The sequence below is a fragment of the Sphaerodactylus townsendi genome, linkage group LG12 (genome assembly GCF_021028975.2).
Source record: "Sphaerodactylus townsendi isolate TG3544 linkage group LG12, MPM_Stown_v2.3, whole genome shotgun sequence".
In the NCBI taxonomy this organism is placed as follows: Eukaryota; Metazoa; Chordata; class Lepidosauria; order Squamata; family Sphaerodactylidae; genus Sphaerodactylus; species Sphaerodactylus townsendi.
The window spans coordinates 49,804,872-49,831,474 of NC_059436.1; the positions used below are offsets into that span (position 1 = coordinate 49,804,872).

The following is a 26,603-nucleotide window of genomic DNA, read 5'->3' on the forward strand; positions in this document are numbered from 1 at the left end:
ATTGGCTATTCCAGCATGATGTAGTACTGGTTAAAAGCAGATGGACTCTAATCTGAAGAACCAGGTTTGATTCCCCACACCTCCACACAAAGCCTGCTGGGTGACCTTGGGCTAGTCACAGTGAGCAGCAGTGGCATAGTGGCTAAGAGCAGTGACTCACAGCAGGTGCACTCTGATCTGGAGGAACCAGGTTTGATTCCCCGCTCTGCCGCTTGAGCTGCGGAGGCTTATCTGGGGAATTCAGATTAGCCTGTACACTCCCACACATGCCAGCTGGGTGATCTTGGGCTAGTCACAGCTTCTCGGAGCTCTCTCAGCCCCACCCACCTCACAGGGTGTTTGTTGTGAGCGGGGAAGGGCAAGGAGATTGTAAGCCCCTTTGAGTCTCCTACAGGAGAGAAAGGGGGGATATAAATACAAATTCTTCTTCTTCTTCTCCTCCTCCTCCTCCTCCTCCTCCTCCTCCTCCTCCTCTCCTTGACTCTTGGCTGTCCTTTTCCAGAACTCTCTCAACCCCACCTACCTCACAAGGTGTCTGTTGCGGGGAGAGGAAGGGAAAGGAGTTTATGAGCCACTTTGAGACTCCTTATGGTTAAAAAAGCAGGATATAAATCCAGGCTCCTCTTCTTAATTACGGTTCTGTCTTGCTTTATTTGGTTTGTTGACAAATATATGGGTGTGATTTTAAATATTTTATTTGAAAGTTGTCTTGCAAAATTGGACGAAGAGTTCTTAGGTGAGAATTCTTTTAATGCATTTTTTCAAAAAAGAAAGCCACACAAGACTTCCTTGGTGGAAAGGCATTCCAGGAACTGGTTGGTGATGGAAGGATTAGTATTGATTTTGAATGTTACGGCTTTCAGGGTTTGTTGCTACATGAAATTATTACAACCTTGTAAGTAAATCTGTTGGGACTCGCTTCTGTTCCATTGGTCTTTCTGAGCATTTTTAATATGTGGTGGATTTCTATTTCTGGAAGTTGGCTTCCAGAAATAGACATTCAGTTTTGGGGTGGGGGAAAGGTCACCTGTAATTATTCCCATTTCATACATGGGAAACCACTGATAATGTGTGACTTAACTGAAGTAAAAACAATGCCCCAGAAATTATAGGGTTCGTAATCAATACCTGCCATATTTCCACATTTCTGCTGATCTGCAATTACACGAGATAGAGGTGCCTTTTGGGGGGGGGGTTAAAATATCTGTCCTGTTCGCATAAATTCCCAGGAGCTTTTGGGGACAGGCCGGGGTGATGCAGCATTTTGGAATGCTGGAAGTGATATTATAGCAGGTTGACCAGACGTCCTGCTTTTGGCGGGACAGTCCCGCCTTCAAACAATTTGTCCTGCGTCCCGCAGGTTATTTCAATTGTCCCGATTTTTGGGAGGCTGCCGCACTGCCTTCTGGGGCGCAAGGCAGTGCGGCAGCCTCCCGCACGTGCGGTCGCAGGCCCTTAGAAGGCGGCCTTCACAGAGACTTGCCATCTTCCACGCCCTGTCACAGGGCGGGAAACGGCAAGCCCCAGAAGGCAGTGCGCTCCTGCGGCTGCGTGCGCGGCCGCCTACCCCCTGTCCCGGTTCACAAAGGTGACCATCTGGTCACCTTATATTATAGCAATGTGGCAAATACTTCTAAAAACTTTATGATTTTACCGTAGAAATTTGGGAGATTTCTTGAGGGTCATAGTGTAGTGTGATGTCATTTCTTGTTACACAATCCCTGCATTGTGACATCTAGGGAAACTGTTCTCTGTAATATGGAAGTCAGTTGCACTCCAGGGCCTGCCTTGCAATTGGTAACCCTGCCTCCTAACTTAGCGAACCATGTTTTCTTCTTTAATTCAACCCCTTCCACTCTATCCTTAGTACTGGAAATGAGCTGAAAATGAAATGGGGAGATAAGCCGTCCTCAGCTGCACGTTTCCTTTTATATTAAGAACCAGAGAGCATTGGGGGGGGGGGTCTCTGCTCCACAAATATCTTTGGCGCGAAGAGCCTAGTTAACCTTCAAGATGCCACAAGACTTCTGTTTGATGTTATCAAAGGAGCAGCAGTGGCGTAGTGGCTAAGAGCAGGTGCACTCTTACCTTGAGGAACCGGGTTTGATTCCCAGCTCTGCCGCCTGAGCTGTGGAGGCTTCTCTGGGGAATTCAGATCAGCCTGTCCACTCCCACACACGCCAGCTGGGTGACCTTGGGCTAGTCACAGCTTCTCGGAGCTCTCTCAGCCCCACCTACCTCACAGGGTGTTTGTTGTGAGGGGGGAAGGGCAAGGAGATTGTAAGCCCCTTTGAGTCTCCTACAGGAGAGAAAGGGGGGATATAAATCCAAACTCTTCTTCTTATTATTGCTGCCATGCCCTCCCTCGGTGGTCCTGAACCAGTTGTGGGATTCAAATAATTTAACAACTGGTTGTTCACAAGCACCAGTTTTAACAACCAGTTCTGCCGAAGTGGTGCGAACCTGCTGAATCCCACCACTGCCCTGAGCGAGCTACTTCCTCAGCTCCAGCCCCTCCTGTCTTCCAGCCTAGGTGTGTGTGGGGCGGGGGGGGGGGGCGACCAGAGGGAGCAGCAGTGGCGTAGGAGGTTAAGAGCTCATGTATCTAATCTGGAGGAACTGGGTTTGATTCCCAGCTCTGCCGCCTGAGCCGTGGAGGCTTATCTGGGGAATTCAGATTAGCCTGTGCACCTCCCTGCACTAGCAATGGACGCCAGCTTGGGGTGGACTCCTGCTTGGGCTAGTCACAGCTTCGAGGAGGCTCTCCTGAGCCCCACCTAACCTCTACAGGGTGTTGGCTTTGTTGGCAGGGGGGAAGGGACAGGAGCTTTAAGCCCTTTTGAGTCTCCTGCAGGAGAGAAAGGGGGGATATAAATCCAAACTCTTCTCTTCTTCCCGAGAGTGGGTTACTAATTATTTGTGTGTGCCGAGAGGGGGTTACTAATTGGTGATTTTGCCACGTGATTTTTGCCTTAGTTACGCCCCTCCTCTCAGCAGTAGCACACTGAGTAGAACTTGAAGCAGTCTAGCAGAGAGGGCTCCGAGTGCCACCTCTGGCACCCGTGCCGTAGGTTTGCCATCATTGCACTAGCTGCTCAGAGGACCCCACGGGGAATCTCTCCGCCCCATTTGCCGGGAGCATCACACTGGGGCTGCCTCACCGTTCTGCTGCTTTTGCAGGCTTGAGTCCCTGATTCAGTGGAGCTGAGACATTACATCATTGACTCGTCTTTCCCCAGAGAGTGGGAACATGGGGGGTGGGGGTGGGGGGAGAACAGGGGAAAATGAAGAGGGTGGGATTGTGTGTTTAAGGCTCAGGTGCAGTGAGTATTAGTGGAAAGCTCATCTTTATGCAGACTATTCCCTGTTAAATCTGTCATTGTTATTCATTACACCAGCAGGCTGACAGGCAGGCAGCCAGGTTAACCCTTTGTGGCTCAGGCGTTCAATCGGGCATGAACATTTGGGGGGAATAGAGGGAGAAGAGCCATTTCCTACATTGTTCTGGTTTAGATGGACCTACATTGTTCCGGTTTCGATGGACCAGTTTAGATGTTACCAGCTTCTCCAGAATTCTTGAAACTGTCTTTTTAAAGGCCTATTTGTGCTGAAAAGCATCTACCTTGCCGAAAGGACAGCGATGACAAACAGAACATTGGTCTGAGAATCCAAGCGCTTGAGACAGAAGGGAGGGCTGATAGGGGAAACTAAAGACTGTATTTAATGCGGAGGGCACCAGCAGAAAGTGGGCAGAAGGGTGTTTAGGACTTCATTTAGGAGAAGTCGATTTATGGCTACCAATCTTGATCCTCTTTGATCTGAGATTGCAAATGCCTTAACAGACCAGGTGCTCGGGAGCAGCAGCAGCAGCAGAAGGCCATTGCTTTCACCTCCTGCACGTGAGCTCCCAAAGGCACCTGGTGGGCCACTGCAAGTAGCAGAGTGCTGGGCTAGATGGACTCTGGTCTGATCCAGCAGGCTCATTCTTATGTTCTTAAGGCCATTGCTTTCACGTCCTGCACGTGAGCTCCCAAAGGCACCTGGTGGGCCACTGCGAGTAGCAGAGTGCTGCACTAGATGGACTCTGGTCTGATCCAGCTGGCTTGTTCTTATGTTCTTATGTTCTTATTTCAGTGGCACACGCATCAGTGGCCTTTTTAGTCATCCCATTTGTCTGTCTTATTGTACAAATCTCTGAAGGCAAAGTCCTACTTCATTCAAGGCCTGGCCTGCCAGGTAAAACATGCCTAGGACTTCAGCCTTGCATTGCTACCCTTGAACACTTTCTTCAAAGTGAGGTCTCTTGAAAAAAACCTCAGCTGGGTTCTGACTAGTAGACCTCATAAGATTGCTGTAGTCCTCTCACCTGAGAGTAAGCTATTTTGAATCGCATGGGTCTTATTTCCAAGTGAAACTGTTTAGGATGGTTCCCTGTCTCACCTGTTGGGGTACTAGCAGCGTCTCACCGGAACTGAAATAAAGATTCACAAAATAATCTTTCATAGCGCTCTGCCCGTTGCATCCAGGAATTCTTTAGCCGTGAGCAAGAATGTCTTGGGCATCCCCTTTCTAAAATCCTCTTTCTGCACGGTGTCTTGGAAGCCCCCACAACCAGAGGTGGGATCCAGCAGGTTCTCACAGGTTCCTGAGAGTAGGTTACTAATTATTTGTGTGTGTCGAGAGGGGGTTACTAATTGGTGATTTTGCCACGTGATTTTTGCCTTAGTTACGCCCCTCCTCTCAGCAGTAGCGCGCAGAACTTGAAGCAGTCTAGCAGGAGGTGCACCGGCGTGCGTGGCAGCCTGCGCCTGCGTGCATTTGTTTCCCGCCCAAGGACCAGCGCAGCGGCTGCGTCCTTGCCACAGCAGCCCACTCCCAGAATGCCACAGCCCACTGGCCCCGATCAGGTTCTCCGCTTCCAGCCCCATTGGCGCTACGCCACTGTTTGAATCCCACCACCATGGGAACCTGTTACTAAAATTTTTGGATCCCACCACTGCCCACAACCCCCCAGGCAGGCAAACATTTGGATAAGTGGGACCGCTGTCATTTAGGAGATTGTGTTGATGCTGAGCTCCATAGAGTAAAAATGAGATAACAGGAAGTTTGATCTAGCCGGCACAGGGGGTCAAGGGGAGGGATGCGGGGGAGGCCGTGCCTATAAACCTTTTGCGTAAGCAACAGCGATACTGTTCCATTACCTCAACACTGAAGCGCATGCATTGTTTGATCGTTGCTGCATTGATTTAAATGGGTTCTCTGATTCTGCCCTCGCCCATTCACCCGCTCAGTCGTGACGCTTGCTGGAAAGAACAGCCCCTTGGTTTCTGCTTTTTGCTGCCTGTTGCCTGCTGGAATTTACGTCGAGCCCTGCAGTTTAAATTGTGGGCCGGGGAGAGAAAAGGTGTCTTGAGAGCATGCCGGGAAAAAGCGGTTGTTCTTTAAAATAATTTTTGTTGAAAGTTTGTTATAATACAACCTTACACAAAAACAAAGAACAAAAAAGAGTGAATAATAAATAATAAGAAAAGGAAAAGATAAACGGTTAGAAGGTGTAGATCACAGGTGTCAAACTCGCAGCCCTCCAGATGTTATGGACTACAGTTCCCATCAACCCTGCCAGCATCATGCTGGCAGTGGATGATGGGAACTGTAGTCCGTAACATCTGGAGGACCGCGAGTTTGACACCTGTGGTGTAGATACTTCCCATCTGTGCAGCATTCTACCTCTAGTAATACAAAAGTAACATGTGAAAAACTAGTACAGTGTATTAGACATTATAAAATCCTAGATTTTGTCTTGATAAGGAAAATACAAATAAAGAGGTGAAAAGATTTAGAGACATAATCTTCTGCGTAAAAGGAAGAAAAAAGAATAGAAAAGAAAAAAGAAAAAGAAAGAAAAGAATTTTCAGATATGTCACCAACTTGATGAACCACGTTTACTGGTTGAGACATTCTAAATAAAGTTTCCATATTTCAAAATTCTCTGGTGCTTCTCTCATTCTCCAAGTCAATCTGTCTAATTCCATCGATGGTTGTAGCTTAACTTCCCAATGGGACAGGGTCGGTACTACTTTTGTTTTCCAATACTTCGCAATTTGAATTCTGGCTGCTGTTATTGTGTAAACTTTACACTTTAAAGCAGTGATGGCGAACCTATGGCACGGGTGCCAGAGGTGGCACTCCGAGCCCTCTCTGTAGGCACGCACACACAGAGTTCATCATGTGGGGGGGAATCACCCCCCCCCCCACACACACACACATCTAGGCTGGCCTGGGCCGCTGGGCTCGATTATTAGCATTAAACCTAAGACCTTGTTTTGGGGAAGCAGTGTAGGTAACCCTGTTAAGTGCTGTTAAACCCCATTGGTTTTCATGCGAAGAACTAAAGCGCGATCCTTTACCTGGGAGTAAGCTCGGTTGCTGGCAATGGGTCTTGCTTCTGAGTAAACCCTCCTAGGGTCGTGATTCACCTGTTCGAAGAGTTGCACGGTTGCTTCAAAGCAAAGCCAATGACTACCACCAAGCTTACTCCCGAGTAACGCACACCTCACAGCCAACCATTTTTTCTAAACCAAAACCTCAGTAGTCAGGTTAAATTGCTGTGTTGGCGCTTTGCGATAAATAAGTGGGTTTTGGGTGGCAGTTTGGGCACTCGGTCTCGAAAAGGTTCGCCATCACTGCTGTAAAGGAACAGGTTTTTAAGAAGGTTCTAGCCAGTAGAAATAGGTTTTGGGGTGTGGCAGCTGAATGAGTATTCCTTGTGCATCCGAGATTGTCGCCTCGGGGTTGGTTCTCCAATCGAGCCACCCACATAATTTCTTGGGGCAACAAACTGAGACGGGTGCTGATGCTGTAAGCCATCAGAGATCCACAGGGTGACAGCTGTTGCCTCCAATACCTGGCTGGCCTGGGTTTGACAACCCTCCCTTGCAATCTGCTCTTCCTCGATCTTTGAAAATGAACAGACAAGGCAGGGGAAAGTGTCAGCCTTCCCTACCCTTTATGCCAGTGATGGCGAACCTTTTCGAGACCGAGTGCCCAAATTGCAACCTAGAACCCACTTATTTATTGCAAAGGGCCAACACGGCAATTTAACCCGAATACTGAGGTTTTCGTTTAGAAAAAATGGTTGGCTGCAAGGCGTGCGTTACTCAGGAGTAAGCTTGGTGGTAGTCGGTGGCTTTGCTTTGAAGCAACCGTGCAACTCTTCAAACAGGTGAATCATGACCCTCGGAGGGTTTACTCAGAAGCAAGCTCCATTGCCAGCAACTGAGCTTAATCCCTGGTAACGGATCGTTCTTTAGTTCTTCACATGAAAATCAATGGTGTTTAACAGCGCTTAACAGGGTCCTACACTGCTTCCCCAAAAACTAGGTCTTAGGTTTAATGCTAATAATCGAGCCCAGCAGCCCAGGCCAGCCTAGATGTGTGTGTGTGGGGGGGGGGGGGACTCTGTTTGTGCGTGCCCACAGAGAGGGCTCTGAGTGCCACCTCTGGCACCCGTGCCATAGGTTCACCACCACTGCTTTATGCCTAAGGGTTCTGCCCAATCCAAAAGGCTTAGAAACCCTTCCTGTTGTTTTAACAGGACCATAGCCGTCTCTCCTCAGATCTAGTCAACTGAGAACACCCACCTACACCCTAGTCCAGTGATGGCGAACCTTTTCGAGACCGAGGGCCCAAATTGCAACCCAAAACCCACTTATTTATCGCAAAGCGTCAACATGGCAAAAACGGTTGGCTCTGAGGCATGCGTTACTCGGGAGTAAGCTTGGTGAAGCAACCGTACAATCCTTCGAATGGGTGAATCATGACCCTAGGAGGGTTTACTCAGAAGCAAGCCCCATTGCCAGCAACTGAGCTTACTCCCAGGTAAAGGATCTTGCCCAGGCCAACCTAGATGTGTGTGTGATTCCCCCCCCCAATGACCTCTGTGCACGCGTGCCCACAGAAAGGGCTCTGAGTGCCACCTCTGGCACCCGTGCCATAGGTTCGCCACCACTACCCTAGTCCAGGGGTCTTCAAACTATGGCCCTCCAGATGTTCATGGACTACAATTCCCATCAGCCCCTGCCAGCATGGCCAAGTGGTAGGGCTCATGGGAATTGTAGTCTATGAACATCTGGAGGGTCATAGTTTGAAGACCCCTGCCCTAGTCCATCACTCTGCTACTCGTAGGGGCCAACCAGAGCTCACATGCAGGATGTGAAAGCAATGGCCTGCTGCTGCTGCTTCTCCTGCTCCTGAGCACCTGGTCTGCTAAGGCCTTTGCAATCTCAGATCGAGGAGGATCCAGATTGGTAGCCAAAGATCCACGATATCCCAGGATCTGCCGCTGCGGGCAAAAAGTAAGGAGAAGGGAGAAGACAGGGGGACTCAAAGAGTCAATAAAGGAATAGCAAGTGTGTGATGGGATGAAAACAAGGATTTTTTAGGAGGGATGCTCAAGAGATATCACGGGCACAGGAAGCCAGTGCCGCCTCACAGCTGTTGCCTCCCACAGCGTCAAAACATTAAGCGGAAGTTCAGCCTCGACCTGTCGAGTGAGTGCTTTACAAGCCATTGTGGTTTCCTAAGTTGTGTATTGCTTTTCGAGGCAGCTTCTGTGGTAATGGGCCGTGGGGGCCTTCAGCGGGGAGCCGGCTGCTGCTGAGCCACACGCCACTTGCTGGAGGATTCGGAGGATTCGGCGGCTCTCCTGGCCAGCGAGAGCTTGGCTCCCCCCCTCATTGTGTTCCTTGAATGGGCTTCTCCTGAGCTTGCATCAGCAGGCCCTCGCCCTACCGAGACTCTTCTGATAGACCAAAATAACCCACTGATGTCAGGCTCTGTTGGTTTGGTTGCTGAGAGGGAGAGGCGGACAGGCCTAGGGGAGGTTTCTGTCCCACAGGGTCACTAGACCTGAACGGCAGGCTGCCCGGCTGGGAAGAGGAGGACGGGCCGCAAGGGGCTCGCTCGCTCCTCCTTTGCACAACCACACAACTTCAGCCGAGATGTGCGACTGTAACCCCTCTGTTCAGAATGGGTTTACCCAGAAAGGGGTGGAGACTCAAAGCAGCAGAAGGCTGCAAAAACTGGTGAAGTTGGAGGAAGCTCTTAGGCTACCAGGCTGGGACCTTGATTTAATTCTTTATATGCTCTTCACACCTTGTTTAAGAATTTATTGTTTCAGGGCTTGCTATGTATGTAGTTGATGGGAGTTCTTTTGGGGACCTTCGTCATCTTGGATCCCGTTCACCAAGCCTCTGAAGTCTTCATAAGCCCGTGGTGGCGAACCTTTGGCACTCCAGATGTTATGGACTACAATTCCCATCAGCCCCTGCCAGCATGGCCAATTGGCCATGCTGGAAGGGGCTGATGAGAATTGTAGTCCGTAACATCCGGAGTGCCAAAGGTTCGCCACCACTGTCATAAGCCAACCACCAGCAGGAAGAATTGGACTTGGCATTATCAGTAGATTGTAAATGAAAGGACTTGAAATGCAACCTAAAAGGACTGTAAATTGTTAATGTTAAATGTTAATGTTAAAAGTGTTATTTGTTAAGGAAGTAAACCGTTCTGTTTTAAATTTAGTTCTTTGCAACTCCTTCCAAGTTCTGCCCCACAGAAGCCACAGATAGAGGTTACACGACCTCTGGGTTGGGTACTTGCTGCGCGGGCACGCAGCTGCCCTGCCGGCTCAACCTCCTCTGCTGACAAGCCTTTCACAGTAGAAACCACTTTGCAGCTCATGTTAGCTGACAGGTCTGTTTACACTTGGCCTCGTTCCCGGTCGGCGGTCGTGGGGGCGGCCACGTGCAGGTGGTAGAGCGCTGTGCTGGCAGCTGGTTAACTGGAGAGGGGAGAAGACTACAAGGTCCAGGAGAGACCTCGTGGACTGAATTGGTTGCCCTGGCAAATAGTGCGGAAGAGGTGCCGCAGAGCCTTTTACGAGGCAAAGTGAACCCGTGGCTTAAAGTGGCCTCCTGTGGTTTTCCCCTCTCACTGGGTGAATTCTCTGGAAGAAAAGCCGATGCCCACGGTGGTGGGATTCAGCCGGTTCGCGCCACTACGGCAGAACCAGTTGATAAAATGGTGCTTGTAAACCACCAGTTGTTAAACCAGTGATGGCAAACCTTTTTGAGACCGAGTGCCCAAACTGCAACCCAAAACCCACTTATTTATCTCAAAGTGCCAACCCGACAATTCAACCTGAATACTGAGGTTTTAGTTTAGAAAAAAACGGTTGGCTCAGAAGCGTAAGCTTGGTGGCAGTCGGTGGCTTTGCTTTGAAGCAACCGTGTAACTCTTCCAATGGGTGAATCACGACCCTAGGAGGGTTTACTCAGAAGCAAGCCCCATTGCCAGCAACCGAGCTTACTCCCAGGTAAAGGATCCCACTTTAGTTCTTCGCATGAAAATCAGTGGGGTTTAACAGCGCTTAGCAGGGTTACCTACACTGCTTCCCCAAAACTAGGTCTTAGGTTTAATGCTAATAATCGAGCCCAATGGCCCAGGCCAGCCTAGATGTGTGTGTGGGGGGGGGGGCGACTCTGCGCGTGCCCACAGAGAGGGCTCGGAGTGCCACTCTGGCACCCGTGCTATAGGTTCGCCATCACTGTGTTAAACTATTTGAATCCCACCTCTGCCCACGCCCCTTGGCAGAAGCAGCCTCGTCTGCGGCTCTCCAGATGTTCATGGACTACAAATCTCATCAGCCCCTGCCAGCATGGCCAATTGGCAGATTTTATCTCTCAGCATGAGCATTTGGCAGATTTTATCTGTCAGCATCTCCCCTTGGTAGAGGGCAATGCGTTGGGATGATTACTGCATGCAACCAACAGATGAAACAATTTTGGATTACCGTATATACTCGTGTATAAGTCGACCCGCATATAAGTCGAGGCACCTAATTTTACCACAAAAAATGGGAAAACTTATTGACTCACGTATAAGTCGAGGGTGGGAAATGCAGCAGCTGCTGGTAAATTTCAAAAATAAAAATAGATGCCAATAAAATTACATCAATTAAGGCATCAGTAGGTTACATGTTTTTGAATATTTATTTCAAAGAAAAACAGTAAACTGGCTCTGTAAGTGGAAAAGGGAGTCAACAAGAACAATATGGTCTCAACAATAAACTTTAAAAGTACAAAAAACCTTAGCTCAATCAGCAACCAAGCTAAAACACAAGAGTTAAAATCCTTCAAAACTGGATTCCTCCTCATCATCATCTGTATGTCCAAATGTAACCCAATCTAAGATTTTAAGAGGGATATTATCAGAAATGGAAAATCTACTATTAGCTTCCATTGTAAACAATGGGGGATGGGGCACCCCCTTTGGGGATCAATAACTTTGGATCCCCTGACCCAAACTTCACCAAACCTGGCTGGTATCGTAAAGAGACTCTCCTGATGAGACCAGCCAGGTTTGGTGAAGTTTGGTTCCGAGGGTCCAACGTTATGGACCCTCAAAAGGGTAGCCCCATCTACTAATAGCTCCCATTGAAAACAATGGGGAATGGGGGCACCCCCTTTGGGGATCAATAACTTTGGATCCCCTGACCTAAACTTCACCAAACCTGGCTGGTATCATAAAAAGACTCTCCTGATGAGACCAGCCAGGTTTGGTGAAGTTTGGTTCCGAGGGTCCAACGTTATGGACCCTCAAAAGGGTAGCCCCATCTACTAATAGCTCCCATTGAAAACAATGGGGAATGGGGGCACCCCCTTTGGGGATCAATAACTTTGGATCCCCTGACCTAAACTTCACCAAACCTGGCTGGTATCATAAAAAGACTCTCCTGATGAGACCAGCCAGGTTTGGTGAAGCTTGGTTCCGAAAGGGTCCAACATTATGGACCCTCAAAAAGGGTAGCCAACCCATCTACTAATAGCTCCCATTGAAAACAATGGGGAATGGGGGCACCCCTTTGGGGATCAATAACTTTGGATCCCCTGACCTAAACTTCACCAAACCTGGCTGGTATCATAAAAAGACTTCCTGATGAGCATCCAGCCAGGTTTGGTGAAGTTTGGTTCCGAGGGTCCAACGTTATGGACCCTCAAAAGGGTAGCCCCATCTACTAATAGCTCCCATTGAAAACAATGGGGAATGGGGGCACCTCCTTTGGGGGTCCATAACTTTGGACCCCCTGAACCAAACTTTACCAAACTTGGCTGGTCTCATCAGGAGTGTCTTCCGAGGGTACCCTGACATTTTGGTGTCGCCAGCATACAAACTGCGCCCCTTGCTGGCCGGCAAAGTAAAAACACACACAAAATTTTAGTGACCCGCATACCCTGTTTCCCCTAATATAAGACATCCCCGAAAAATAAGACATAGTAGAGGTTTTGCTGAAGTGCGAAATATAAGGCATCCCCCGAAAGTAAGACGTAGCAAAGTTTTTGTTGGGAAGCATGCCCGACGAACAGAACACAGGAAAAATAAGACATCCCCTGAAAATAAGACACAGCACATCTTTGGGAGCAAAAATTAATATTAGACACTGTCTTATATTCGGGGAAACACGGTATAAGTCGAGGGGAGATTTTTCAGCATTTAAAATGTGCTGAAAAATTCGACTTATACATGAGTATATACCAGTGATGGCGAACCTTTTCGAGACCCAGTGCCCAAATTGCAACCCAAACCCCACTTATTTATCGCAAAGTGCCAACACGGCAATTTAACCTGAATACTGAGGTTTTAGTTTAGAAAAAACGGTTGGCTCCCTCTTCCTCCGCCCCACCCGCTCGAGCTCTAGCTTCCAGGAAGTCCCGCGTACACTGCTCTATGCTTCTCTAGCATCTCTGCCTCCTCTGCACCCTCCCCCTAGGGCAGCAGCCACCTGGAGCACAGGTACCAGGCCCGCCAGCCAAGACCTCCCTGCTCAACGTAGTGCGCACATGTCGTGCTCAGTGGCCCAGGCCAGCCTAGATGTGTGTGTGTATGTGTGTACATGGCAAACTCTGTGTGCGCGTGCCCACAGAGAGGGCTCCGAGTGCCACCTCTGGCACCCGTGCCATAGGTTCGCCATCACTGGTATATACGGTACTTTCCAAGATCTCTGCTGATACCTGGTCTGTTTGGATTGTCGGCTGTTGGACCCTATTTGTGTTCCTTTAAAACTGATTGTCAGGTTATGTTTGTCGTTCCTTGACTGACAACGACCCCCCTTTTTTAATGACAATTCTGCCTCCTGTTTTGATATTGAGGTTGTTTGGCAATTGCTTTTACAGTTACCAATTTAAGCTGTTGTTGCTGCAGTTTCAAGATTCTTTACTGTCCTCTTCTGCTTTTATCATCTTAAGCGGCCATTGCATTGACTAGATCTTAATGCCTATTCAAGGGGAGGCTGTGATCTGCCCCTGGCTATTTTTTTTTTTTAACAGCGAAGCAGCCTGTAAACATTTCAGATAAAGAGACTAAATGATAGTTGATGGCAGGTCCTCCGTCTCTGTTTCTCTGCAGTTCTCCAAGGAGAAGTACATCCTGGATTCATCCCCGGAGAAGCTTCATAAGGAGCTGGAAGAGGAATTGAAACTCAGCAGCACGGATCTTCGCAGCCACGCCTGGTACCACGGGCGCATCCCCCGGGAGGTAAGGGCCGAGCCATCAGGTCACAGAGACTGTGAATGCCTTGATTCAGAGGCCGGAAATGTATTCACACACACACCCCTCTTAAAGCATTTGTCAACCTTCCAATGGTTTAAGAATGGTTTAAGAGAAGTGCTGTGATTTAAGGCACTCTCAGATAGTTTAATTTCAGGAATGAGGATGATGGGGAGAAGGTAGTATCCTCCCTACTTCTTCGTAGGTTCTCTTCTTATGCACTCAAATGTTGTTCCGGGGCTGAACCCTGGCATTCGTTTCAGTCATTAGCCAAAGCTGCCTCTGCAGTGCAAGGATTCCGCCATTTGCATTCCCTTCTGTGGCAAAAGCCAAGATGCCTCATGGCACTGTCTATGCCAGCGGTCTGCAACCTGCGGCTCTCCAGAGGTTCATGGACTACAAATCCCAGCAGCCCCTGCCAGCATGGCCAATTGGGTCTGCAACCTGCAGCTCTCCAGATGTTCATGGACTACAAATCCCATCAGCCCCTGCCAGCAGGGCCAATTGGGTCTGCGACCTGCGGCTCTCCAGATATTCATGGACTACAAATACCAATTGGCCATGCTGGCAGGGGCTGATGGGAATTGTAGTCCATGAACCTCTGGAGAGCCGCGGGTTGCAGATCCCTGGTCTATGCAACTTCATCTATCTTCCCTTTGTGCCCTGATTTTGTTTGCATTTTTCTCCATCGTGCCATTGGAAGGTTTCTTGAGGGGTCTCCCCACACAATGAGTAATTGCTATAGCATTATAGTGCTATGGCAATTATTAAAAAAAACTCTCATGGAACAGGGAGGGTTGGTGGGGGCGTCGAGGGGCTAATGACAGGGAAATGGTTCCAATGTGGGTAGAATCCCTGCAGGGCAAGAAAATGCCCACTTTTCTGTCCTGATTATGTGAAAATACGGCATTGTGCTTTTCTTAAGAACATAAGAACAAGCCAGCTGGATCAGACCAGAGTCCATCTAGTCCAGCTCTCTGCTACTCGCAGTGGCCCACCAGGTGCCTTTGGGAGCTCACGTGCAGGATGGGAAAGCAATGGCCTTAAGAACATAAGAACTAGCCTGCTGGATCAGACCAGAGTCCATCTAGTCCAGCTCTCTGCTACTCGCAGTGGCCCACCAGGTGCCTTGGGGAGCTCACATGCAGGAGGTGAAAGCAAGGGCCTTCTGCTGCTGCTGCTGCTGCTCCCGATCACCTGGTCTGTTAAGGCATTTGCAATCTCAGATCAAAGAGGATCAAGATTGGTAGCCATAGATCGACTTCTCCTCCATAAATCTGTCCAAGCCCCTTTTAAAGCTACCCAGGTTAGTGGCCATCACCACCTCCTGTGGCAGCACATTCCAAACACCAATCACACGTTGCGTGAAGAAGTGTTCCCTTTTATTAGTCCTAATTCTTCCCCCCAGCACTTTCAATGGATGCCCCCTTAAAAAGGTAGGCGCGAAGAAGGTTTGAGAAGCAGTGCGCTGAGAATGGGGAAAGGTGTTGGGTGGATGCTTCAAAAACGTTCTGCCGTTTGGGCTGTGCGGAAGCAGCCTCAAATGAGAAACTGGGCCAAAAGAATTGGAATGGTCTTTTCTGTGACTCTGCAAATGCGCAGTGTGGGCCTCACCTTTCCCATCCGGTCTTTCAGGTGTCGGAGAGCCTGGTGCAGAGAAATGGGGACTTCTTGATTCGCGACTCGCTCACCAGCCTGGGGGACTACGTGTTAACGTGCCGTTGGCGGAACGAGCCCCTCCACTTCAAGATCAACAAAGTGATGGTGAAGTCCAGCGAGGGCCGCACCCACATCCAGTACCTGTTTGAGCAGGAGAGTTTCGACAATGTGCCGGCCCTGGTGCGGTTCTATGTGGGCAACCGCAAGCCAGTCTCGGAGCAGAGCGGGGCCATCTTCTATTGCCCTATCAACAGAACCTTCCCGTTGCGCTATCTGGAGGCCAGCTACGGACTTGCCAACGGGAAACACAGCGGCTCGCATGGCCACTCGAGCCAGAAAGGGGGGCACATCAAGCGGAGGAGCATCACTATGACGGACGGATTGACAGCTGACAAGATCATAAGGGGGGAAGGGTGCCCAACAAGGTAACATTCAGTAGTGGGAGCCGAAAATTTTAGTAACAGGTTCCCATGGTGGTGGGATTCAAACAGTGGCGTAGCGCCAATGGGGCTGGGCGGGGCACAACGGGGGCGGGGGCGGGCATTCCGGGGACAGGGCATTAATAATTTCTCTGTTACTGTAAAAAACTCTTACTGTAAAAAAAAAGTTCCTAATTTCCAGCTGGTATCTTTCTGTCCATAATTTAAACTCATTATAGCAAGTCCTATCGTCTACTGCCAACAGAAACAACTACTTCTCCTCCAATTGACTGCCTGTCAAATACTTAATACTTTCAAATACTTAATTTTGTTTCTAGAAATCAAAAGAAGGATACTTTCCTGAAACAAGGAACTTTACCATATTTCTAAAACATGTTTTTAAAACAGCCCAACAGGGAGAATTATCCCGTTTTCTACCCTCGCTAACCAGCCACATAGGAAACAACAGGACTTTATGATTTTTGGACCTAATGGAATTTCTAACGGAAAAGCAGACCCAATTAGTAACCCCCTCTCGGCACACACAAATAATTAGTAACCCACTCTCGGGAACTGGTGAGAACCTGCTGGATCCCACCTCTGGTAACATTGCTTGGTTATGTATTTGTTTGCATTGGCCCTGCAAATGGCTGTTAGGGGATCTCCTCTGATATTACAGAGCTAGCTAGAATGCTATTGGTTTACCCACTGTGATGTCAGAGAAAGGTTTACAAGCTGGGTGGGACTGAGTATTCTTACAGACTTCACAATTGCAATTGGAAACCTTATGCTCCGAGGTGGTGACCTCTTGAGTGACATTTTTTATCTCTCTTCCTTGCTCAGCGTCTCCTTGCCACATCACCGAGACATCATCCGCAACTGTGCAGTCAGCGTAGACCAGATCCAAGACCTACAGTCTCCGATGTCTCCTATTTCTGAGAACCCTGCAACTGCAGCCTACAGCACTGGTAGGTAGGACTCACCCCATAGCCCCACCTGCTGGGTTCTGTAACACAGGGTAGGGGGAGGTGCTGAAGAAATATCAGACAGAGGGAATGAACGATGGCATGGGAAACCCTCCCTCCAACTGACTAATTTCAATGTTTATATGAAGGGTGTGTTTGCATTCAAATACAAGATAGTCCTAGAGCAGGGGTCTGCAACCTGCGGCTCTCCAGATGTTCATGGACTACAATTCCCATCAGCCCCTGACACAATGGCCAATTGGCCATGCTGGCAGGGGCTGATGGGATTTGTAGTCCATGAAGAAGAAGAGGAGTTTGGATTTATATCCCCCCTTTCTCTCCTGCAGGAAACTCAAAGGGGCTTACAATCTCCTTGCCCTTCCCCCCTCACAACAAACACCCTGTGGGGTAGGTGGGGCTGAGAGAGCTCCGAGAAGCTGTGACTAGCCCAAGATCACCCAGCTGGCGTGTGTGGGAGTGCACAGGCTAATCTGAATTCCCCAGATAAGCCTCCACAGCTCAGGTGGCAGAGCTGGGAATCAAACCCGGTTCCTCCAGATTAGATGCACGAGCTCTTAACCTCCTACGCCACTGCTGCTCCCCTGTCTGGAGAGCCGCAGGTTGCAGACCCCTGTCCTAGAGGTAATCTGATATGTGACCAGTTAGAATCATAGAGTTGCAAGAGACCATCAGGGCCCCCAAGTCCAACCCCCCCATCCCAGCTGGTAACGCATTTTAAAAATGGCCGGTGTGACCTTACACACGGCATGACCCTTTGCTGTCACCCGGGAGGGAAGATCTTTTGCAAGACAATATTTTCCAAAGGCAAAAAGAAGAAACATTTTCCCCTTCAAAATTATTGTCTTGTTCACAGAGGCAATTTTAACCAATTTAAAAACATGTGCAATTTATCTACTGAGATTCCTTCGACTGAATTGCAGCCTAACCGTAAGTTGCTGAGACACGTTTGCCTCATACCATTCTCCAGAATACAAAGAAGAAGGAAGGGCGTTCCAGCTCCGCCTTCCCAGCATGTGAGAAAACAACGTACGATAAGGTGACTAGTTGGTCACCTTTGTGAAGCGGGACGGGGGTAGGCGGCCGTGTGCACATGGCCGCAGGAGCCCACTGCCTCCTGGGGCTTGACAGGGCGGGAAACGGCAAGCCCCAGAAGGCCGTGCTCCTGCGGCCGCGCGCGGGGGAGGCTGCCGCACTGCCTTGCGCCCCAGAAGGCAGTGCGGCAGCCTCCCAAAAATCGGGACAATTTAAATAGTTTGAAGGCGGGACTGTCCCGCCAAAAGTGGGACGTCTGGTCAGCTTAACGTACAAGGCTGGGTGCGTGCACAGAGCTCTCAGCCCATTGTTCACCCACATGGCGCCACATGCCTGCTGTGCGCAGCCAGTGATTACAGGGTCTCTTTCCTTCTCTTTGCAGTGACACGGCTAAAACCACAAGCAGGGCAGACCGGCGGCAGCCTCGCCCCAGCGTCCCCTGTCATAAGGAGATCCAGCGAGCCACAACTGTGCCAAGGGAACCACAATGGCAAGGCTGAGCAACCCGACAGCGCCCACTCCACGCCTTCCCACGGATACTCCCGGGCATCTCCTTCTCCCTCTGTGAACAGTTACAGCGACCCAGACTCTGGGCACTATTGCCAGCTCCATCCCCCTTCCCCAATCAGCTGGGAACTGCCCGCTCAGGACGGCAAGCAGGCGCCAGCCAAGAGTTACGTGGACAGGTTAAAGGGGGACGAGAGCCAGAAGGGGGCGCTGACGCAGAACGGCTCCGAGTCGGAGGCCGGACCCAGGAAGAGGCCCCATCAGGATGCTCCGGGCTTCACGGTCCCCGTGGTGGAGAGAACCTCTTCTTTCAACCCGGCCGTGTTCCACTCCCTTCTTATTCCTCTGGAAAACAAGCCCTTGGAAATGGCCGTGCTTAAAAAAGTCAAGGAGCTCCTGGCCGAGGTGGACGCGAAGACGCTCGCTAAGCACATCACCAAAGTGGACTGCCTGGTACGGGCGGGGGGGGGGGGGGGGCGTGGTGGTTCCTCTGGGTGGTCTGCTTTTCAAGAGTTTGGGCGACTAATGGTCCCTTCCGCACATGCAGAATAATGCACTTTCAATCCACTTTCGCAATTGTTTGCAATTGGATTTTGCTCTTCCGCACTGTCAAATCCAGCTGCAAAGTGCATTGAAAGTGGATTGAAAGTGCATTATTCTGCATGTGCGGAAGGGGCCTGATATTAGCTATGCGAGCAGCTACGGCTTTGGGGTTTCCATTCAGTAGGCCTCCTTGATTGGAAGGCTCCCCGTCCTTCGGCTGCTCTGGCAGCTGGCCCACCAGGCCACAAAGGCTGTATGCCAGAGTGGTCCCCAGAGCCAGCCTGCCCCACAGCCCATCCGGGGCCGCCTGTTATCTGCTCTTCTCAGGCTCACGCTGATGATGCGACAATCACGAGAGGATTCCTTTCTTTCCTGAGCCCGTCCTCAAACGTTTTGTGCATCCGAGCCAATTTATTTTGCTTTGCGGCTCCCTGCGATTCCCCTCTCCTCCGTTCCAAGGACAGACCAAGCAGCTTCCTCTCTTCCTTGCAGGTTGCTAGGATACTGGGCGTTACCAAGGAGATGCAGAGGCTCATGGGAGTGAGCTCGGGGATGGAGCTGCTCACTTTGCCCCATGGACATCAGCTCCGCCTTGACTTGCTGGAAAGGTACAGCATCGGGATCGTCCGGATAGAAAAATGGGGGAACCCAGAGACAGTGAGGGCAGGCACTTCATGGAATCATAGAGTTGGAAGGAGCCATACAGGCCATCTAGTCCAATCCCCCGTTCAATGCAGGATCAGCCTAGAGCCGTGGTGGCGAACCTTTGGCACTCCTGATGTTATGGACTACAATTCCCATCAGCCCTTGCCAGCATGGTCAATTGGCTATGCTGGCAGGGGCTGATGGGAATTGTAGTCCATAACGTCTGGAGTGCCAAAGGTTCGCCACCACTGGCCTAGAGCATCCCAGACAGATATCCCTCCAGCTGCTGCTTCAAGACTGCCAGTGTGGGGGAGCTCACCATCTCCCTAGGCCCAATTGGCCATGCTGGCAGGGGCTGATGGGAATTGTAGTCCATAACATCTGGAGTGCCAAAGGTTCGTCATCACGGCCCTAGGCGTCTGATTCTGATGCTGAACTACTTGTACTGTAAGAAAATTATTTTTCCTAACATCCAGTTAGAACCTTTCTCCCCGTGATTTAAACCCATTATTGCAAGTCCTATTCTCTGCTGCCAACAGGAGCAGCTCCCTGCCCCAGTGGCGTACCACTAATGGGGACAGGAGGTTTCCCCTGTCCTCCGGCGCACGCCGTTCCCTCATGTCGGGGAGTGCCGGGCGCTGGCCGGGTCCCTGCGCCCGGCCTCTCCTGGGGCACAGCGACCTGGCTGGCGCCCAGCAGCTCCCCGTGTGCCAAGGAGCCACTCGTTGGCTGAGCTATTCGCTGCGGCCGCAAGCCAGCTCTCCACATACACCCCCCCCCCCCGGGAGGGCAGGAGCCAGCCTACCGTTGCAGTGCCCGCCCGAGCCACGGAGCCCCGCCCCCTGCCCTCCCTCCAGGTCAGATTCTGCCCTCCCTAGTTCTAGGGGCTCTTGGCAAGGCAGGCAGCAGCTTCAGGAGTCGGCCTGGCAGTGGGAGGCTCGGGGTGGGCTACCCGCAAAGCTGGAAGTGCGGCTCCAGGGGCTGGGGAGGGAAGGAACCGGGCTGCAGGGAGGCCGGGGGGTTAGGGACAAGCCCTGGGTGAATTCAAAGGCAGGGCAAGTGCGGAGTCTGGGATTAAATCCAGCATTCCAGCAATCTCAATTTTCACTTTTCAAAGTTTCCAGTCCTCAGGACCACAAAGAGAGTCTTGAAAACTCCAGGGTTGTTCTCGCTCCTACTCACCAGACTTAGGGTCCCGTTGCATCTGGGAGAGGTGGGGATTCCAGGCTCCACCTTTGCCAGTCCCAGTGGGCAGGGGTCCCTGATGTTGTGCCGCCAACACCTTTTCTGGCACTCTCCAAGTGTTTCTAGGAAGGGGCCGGGGCAGGGAGAGCTTTTTCTCAACCAGGCATCTTCTAATTGCCTACTGGAGATTGGATTGGCTATTCAGATTTTTTTTGAACATTGCTTTGCTACACCGTGTTACTGAAGTTCAGCTGTGGCAATTATGTTGTGTCTGCCTCCTGTAGTTGCCTTTCATGCAGTGGTGGTAACAGGTTTTTAGTAGGTTCCCATGGTGGTGGGATTCAAACTGCATATGAAGCCAATGGGGATGGGCGGGGCACGACGGGGGCGTGGCCGGGCATTCCGGGGGCGGGGCAGTGGCAAGGACACAGCCGCTGCGCCGGTCCTTGGGCGGGAAACGAATGCACGCTGGCGCAGGCTGCTACGCACGCCGGTGCACCTCCTGCTAGACTGCTTCCAGTTCTGCGTGCTACTGCTGAGAGGAGGGGCGTAACTAAGGCAAAAACCACGTGGCAAAATCACCAATTAGTAACCCCCTCTCGGCACACACAAATAATTAGTAACCTACTCTCGGGAACCTGTGAGAACCTGCTGAATCCCACCTCTGCTTTCATGGCAGCCATTTTATTACTGTACTCACCATGCTGGGTCAGAATCCCAAGTATGCCCACAGGATCCAAATGGTTGCAGACTCCTGGACTGGGGGGGGGGGGGGTTGGCAAAGAAGTGGAGGCCAGCAAGCGCCGTCTTCCCCTTTGGGTCTCCTGGCTGGCCTATTCATCATCTACCCCCCTTTTGTCTGCCTCAGGTTCCACACCATGTCTATCATGATCGCTGTGGATATTCTGGGCTGCACGGGCAGCATGGAGGAGAGGGCCTCCCTCCTGCACAAGACCATCCAGCTGGCGGCAGAGCTGAAGGGCACCATGGGCAACATGTTCAGCTTTGCTGCTGTGATGAACGCACTCGAAATGACCCAGGTACTGGAAACCTCAGCGTTCTGCCTGGGGTGGCTTTGGGGGGCGGGGGGTGGTGGTTCTGTGGAAGCCCCTAAAGCCCCTCTCCTGATCACCTAGGTTAGCAGGAATATCTCCAGTTTTGAGCCACCAGGCCTTTACACTTATCAGCCTCTGCCAGCATGGCCAATTGGCCATGCTGGCAGAGGCTGATGGGAATTGTAGTCCATAACATCTGGAGTGCCAAAGGTTCGCCACCACAGCCCTAGGCTGCCATGTAGCCTGGAGGAATTTGCTTATTTACCTTATTAATAGTCTGCCTTTCCCAATGATACTCATGTCAGATTCTACTGCGTTAAGAAGAAGAAGAAGAGTTTGGATTTATATCCCCCCCTTTCTCTCCTGTAGGAGACTCAAAGGGGCTTACAATCTCCTTGCCCTTCCCCCCTCACAACAAACACCCTGTGAGGTAGGTGGGGCTGAGAGAGCTCAGAAGAACTGTGACTAGCCCAAGGTCACCCAGCTGTCGTGTGCGGGAGTGCACAGGCTAATCTGAATTCCCCAGATAAGCCTCAACAGCTCAGGCGGCAGAGCGGGGAATCAAACCCGGTTCCTCCAAATTAGATACATGAGCTCTTAACCTCCTACGCCACTGCTGCTCCTTAAGTCCGTACGTGACAAGATCAGTGAAGAGTGAAATTGGGTTTGGATTGCAAAAATCTGAGAACAAGAAAAATCTGGAACACGGCAGCAGCATTTAAACATGACCCATCTAGTAGTTGAGAAATTAACACAGCAGGAGCATACATTTGCTGACAGAACGCAATATGTGTAGTTCACATTTCCTGTCCCTTCAGCAAAGCATCTTTCTGAACCATTTCATGACTATATGGTATGCTGGTAGCGCCCTCAAGTGGAAGTGAAAGAGCTGGCGCTTCTGCATTCTCATGCCTTCTCTGCAGGGAAGCACATAAGAACTAGCCTGCTGGATCAGACCAGAGTCCATCTAGTCCAGCACTCTGCTACTCACAGTGGCCCACCAGGTGCCTTTGGGAGCTCACATGCAGGATGGGAAAGCAAGGGCCTGCTGCTGCTGCTGCTCCCGAGCACCTGGTCTTCTAAGGCATTTGCAATCTCAGATCAAGGAGGATCAAGATTGGTAGCCATAAATCGACTTCTCCTCCATAAATCTATCCAAGCCCCTTTTAAAGCCATCCAGGTTAGTGGCCATCACCACCTCCTGTGGCAGCATATTCCAAACACCAACCAACATCGCTAGGTGAAGAAGTGTTTCCTTTATTAGTCCCACCTTTTCCCCCCCCAGCATTTTCAATGTATGTCTCCCTCGGGTTCTTAGGTATTGTGAGAAAAGAGAGAAAAATTCTCTCCACAACATTTTTTCTACCCCATTTACGCATAATTTTATAGACTTCAATCATATCCCCCCTCAGACGTCTCTTCTCCAAACTAAAGAGTCCCAAACGCTGCAGCCTCTCCTCATAAGGAAGGTGCTCCAATCCTTCAATCATCCCCGTTGCCCTTCTCTGCACTTTTTCTATCTCTTCGATATCCTTTTTGAGATGTGACAACCAGAACTGAACACAGGACTCCAAGTGCGGTCGCACCACGGCTTTATATAAGGGCATGACAGTCCTTGCAGTTTTATTATCAACACATGCTAAGAAAGATGCGCAGGTAATGTCCAACCCGATGCTCATGGATCGTCCCCTGTGTGGACAATTCAGTGGTAGCTCACAGAAAAGGCACAAAGGGCTAGGAGGGTGACCACTTGTTGGCTCTCTGGCAACCCTGAATCTTTCACTGGATGGGGAAAGGGGTCCTAGAACCCAAAATCTGAGTTGGAAGCGACACAACTGACCATCATTCGTCAGTGGTTCTCAAACTTTGAGCAGGCTGTGATTCTCTCACAGGGGTGTCCTGAGGCTCGGAGGAAGGAGAGGCTGCAGGGAGAGGAGGCTCAGAGGCAAATCTGGGTTTTCCTCTGCCTGGTGTGCAACCCAACTATGAATACAGTTGCTCACTAATGTGTAGCATTGATGAACATTGATAAACATGAAAAATGATACATGACTCTGTTCAATGTCAACTGTATCTGACGTGGCAGGAGAGGTTCCTTTGCACGCGAGTCTCATAAGCAATGCAATAAGCTTAGAAGTAGGTTCTACATCAACAAGTTTGAAAACCACTGGATTAGACCAGCCTGCTGCCTGAAGATAGATGCTGTGGCATAACAAATGGTACCATTTGCAACAAATTCTGGTTTAATCAGACATAAGTAACAAATCTCAGTTTTCAAAGGGTAGCCATGTTGGTTTTCAGCAGAACTGTTAGATTTTAGTCCAATAGCACCTTAGAGACTCACAGGATTTTTTTTGGGGGGGAGGGCTATAATATACCTGGCGACGGGAGCTTTGACTCTTGAAAGCTCATATCCTGAAAATCTTGTTGAAGAAGAAGAGTTGGATTTATTAACACCCCCCCCCCCAATTCTCTCCTGTAAGGAGACTCAAAGGGGCTCACAAACTCCTTCCCCCCTCAAAACAAACACCCTGTGAGGTGGGTGAGACTGAGAGAACTCCAAAGAACTGTGATTAGCCCAAGGCCACCCAGCTAACATGTGTTGGAGTGCACAAGATAATCTAGTTTGCCAGATAAGCCTCCACAGCTCAAGTGGCAGAGCGGGGAATCAAACCCAGTTCTCCAGATTAGAGTGCACCGGCTCTTAACCACTTCGCCTTGCTGGCTTTCCTGTTGGGTCCCTAATGTGTTACTAGACTTTAATCTAACAAATCCCAGTTTGCGTCACAAACCCTATCCTGCTTCTAAGCAAGGAAGACATCCACCTGGCACTTCTGTCTGTGGCCCAGGAGAGAACGCTGTTCAACGAGCGATGGATTTGTGAATCCACACATTGTAACAAACCAGAGTTAGGACAAACCACATTTAAGAAACCTGCTACACATTTAAGAAACCTGCTACAAGCCCTCGTTTGTGGTCCAGGTTTGGTGGTGAGAAACAACTGCCTTATTTGACCATCTGCATCCAGATGCTATAACCACCTGGAACCACTCAAACCATGGATTGCTGTGATGTCTGAATGCCGCCTGTATTGCCTGCCTCCCCGGTGGATGGCAGCCCAGTCTTCAGGCAGGGGACTCCAAAACATCTAGGCAGTTTCTTCCCATTGTCGAACTGTTGTGTAAGTTCCACTCATTCTGACCATTAGAACTGAGGAGCGCTGCCACCCACAGGGAATTTTTGCACAACGCTCCTTTACCCAGTGCTCCTTGAAACATTTTAAGCATGGAGATGCATAGTCCCTTTGCATCCCGTCAAGGGCAACCATACCTCTATCATACCTCTGTCAGTGCCCAGATGTCTTGCTGTGTAAGAATTGCAAATGTTTTCCTGTAACTGCTTTTCTGTTTCCCTCTCCCTTCCCTGGCAATTCCCTGGCGCCAGCTCCCCTGCAAGAAGGTGCGAACGGTTCCCAGGTTCTTTGAAGTTCTGTAGTGCAAATGTTGCGAAAGTTGTAATGCGCATTTGGTGTGAGACAAATTGGGGGGGAGGTGAAGGATATAATCTCTGGATCTAAGCTGGAGAGCTTAGATTCAGCTTTCTTTTGTTACTCTACGCGTTGTAGAAATAAACTGCTTTAGGACTTTCCTATGGTCTCTGTTATAATGGGTCTGCCTCGTGCTGCCCCCCCCCCCCCCCAACCTTAAGCCTTCCTTTTCTGCTTTCAGATCTCACGACTGGAACAGACCTGGATGGTTTTACGCCAGCGCCACACGGAAGGGGCCATCCTCTACGAGAAGAAACTGAAGCCTTTTCTAATGGGTCTGAACGAAGGCAAAGGCAAGCATCAGAAGAGAGCTGCCCAGACCCCCTCTCACTCACCCCTCTGTTCATCCAGCCCTTAAGAGAATGATTTGAACTAGGGTATCATGCACAGTAGTGAGCTGGTAACCCAGTTCAACAGATGGGAGAGCCTTGTCAGAATAATAAGTACTAAATATCAAGGCCTAAGAATTTGACATTGGATCTCTGATGGCAGTCTATACCTGTGGAATGTCCAGGGTGGGAGAAAGAAGAAGAAGAGTTTGGATTTATATCTCCCCTTTCTCTCCTGTAGGAGACTCAAAGGGGCTTACAATCTCCTTGTCCTTCCCCCCTCACAACAAACACCCTGTGAGGTGGGTGGGGCTGAGGGAGCTCCGAGAAACTGTGACTAGCCCAAGGTCACCCAGCTGGCGTGTGTGGGAGTGTACAGGCTAATCTGAATTCCTCAGATAAGCCTCCACAACTCAAGCGGCAGAGCTGGGAATCAAACCCGGTTCCTCCAGATCAGAGTGCACCTGCTCTTAGCCATTGCTCTTAGCCACTACGTCACTGCTGCTCCCATTTGCCTGTTAACAAGTGTAAAGGGAGCAGTTAGCAAAGCGTGATTTGCATGTGTTGGGTGGGATCCACCCATTTAGCATGTGAGTAACCATGAAGATAGCATAATCAATTAGTGAGGGCATCTGCATTGTAGTAGCCTGGCCTGCATTGTTGTGATTCCAGCCGTGAAAGCCTTCGACAATAAGATGTTATGTCTTTATGTGTACTTCTATTTGACTGCACTTCTCATCCACATTAAATTTGGCACAAGGGCTCTTTTAACTGTTGTCTGTAGCCTAGGTGTACGAGGGTTGTTATAGTGTTAAATGTATTGTCGAAGGCTTTCACGTCCGGAATCACTGGGGTGCTGTCTGGTTTCCGGGCTGTATGGCCGTGTTCTAGCAGCATTCTCTCCTGACGTTTCGCCTGCATCTGTGGCTGGCATCTTCAGAGGATCTGAGGAGAGAATGCTGCTAGAACACGGCCATACAACCCGGAAACCAGACAGCACCCCATAGTGTTAAAGTTTGGAAGCCTTTCAGCCACTTCCAGTCTCTTGTGTAGTGGTAGTCTCCCATCTAGTGGCTACTACGAGAAATAAGACA

General features: G+C 50.1%; 1 protein-coding gene across 1 annotated transcript in view; it reads left to right on the plus strand.

Moving 5' to 3' along the window:
- The window catches only part of SH2D3C (SH2 domain containing 3C), a 43,773-nt gene that overhangs the window by 12,207 nt on the left and 4,963 nt on the right, over positions 1 to 26,603 (plus strand). The window contains exons 2-8 of the mRNA XM_048513016.1: positions 13,462 to 13,590; positions 15,238 to 15,686; positions 16,524 to 16,648; positions 18,081 to 18,658; positions 19,241 to 19,356; positions 21,447 to 21,618; positions 25,362 to 25,473. Of these exons, the coding sequence (XP_048368973.1) occupies positions 13,462 to 13,590; positions 15,238 to 15,686; positions 16,524 to 16,648; positions 18,081 to 18,658; positions 19,241 to 19,356; positions 21,447 to 21,618; positions 25,362 to 25,473 (1,681 nt within the window). The remainder of the gene's footprint in view (positions 1 to 13,461; positions 13,591 to 15,237; positions 15,687 to 16,523; positions 16,649 to 18,080; positions 18,659 to 19,240; positions 19,357 to 21,446; positions 21,619 to 25,361; positions 25,474 to 26,603) is intronic.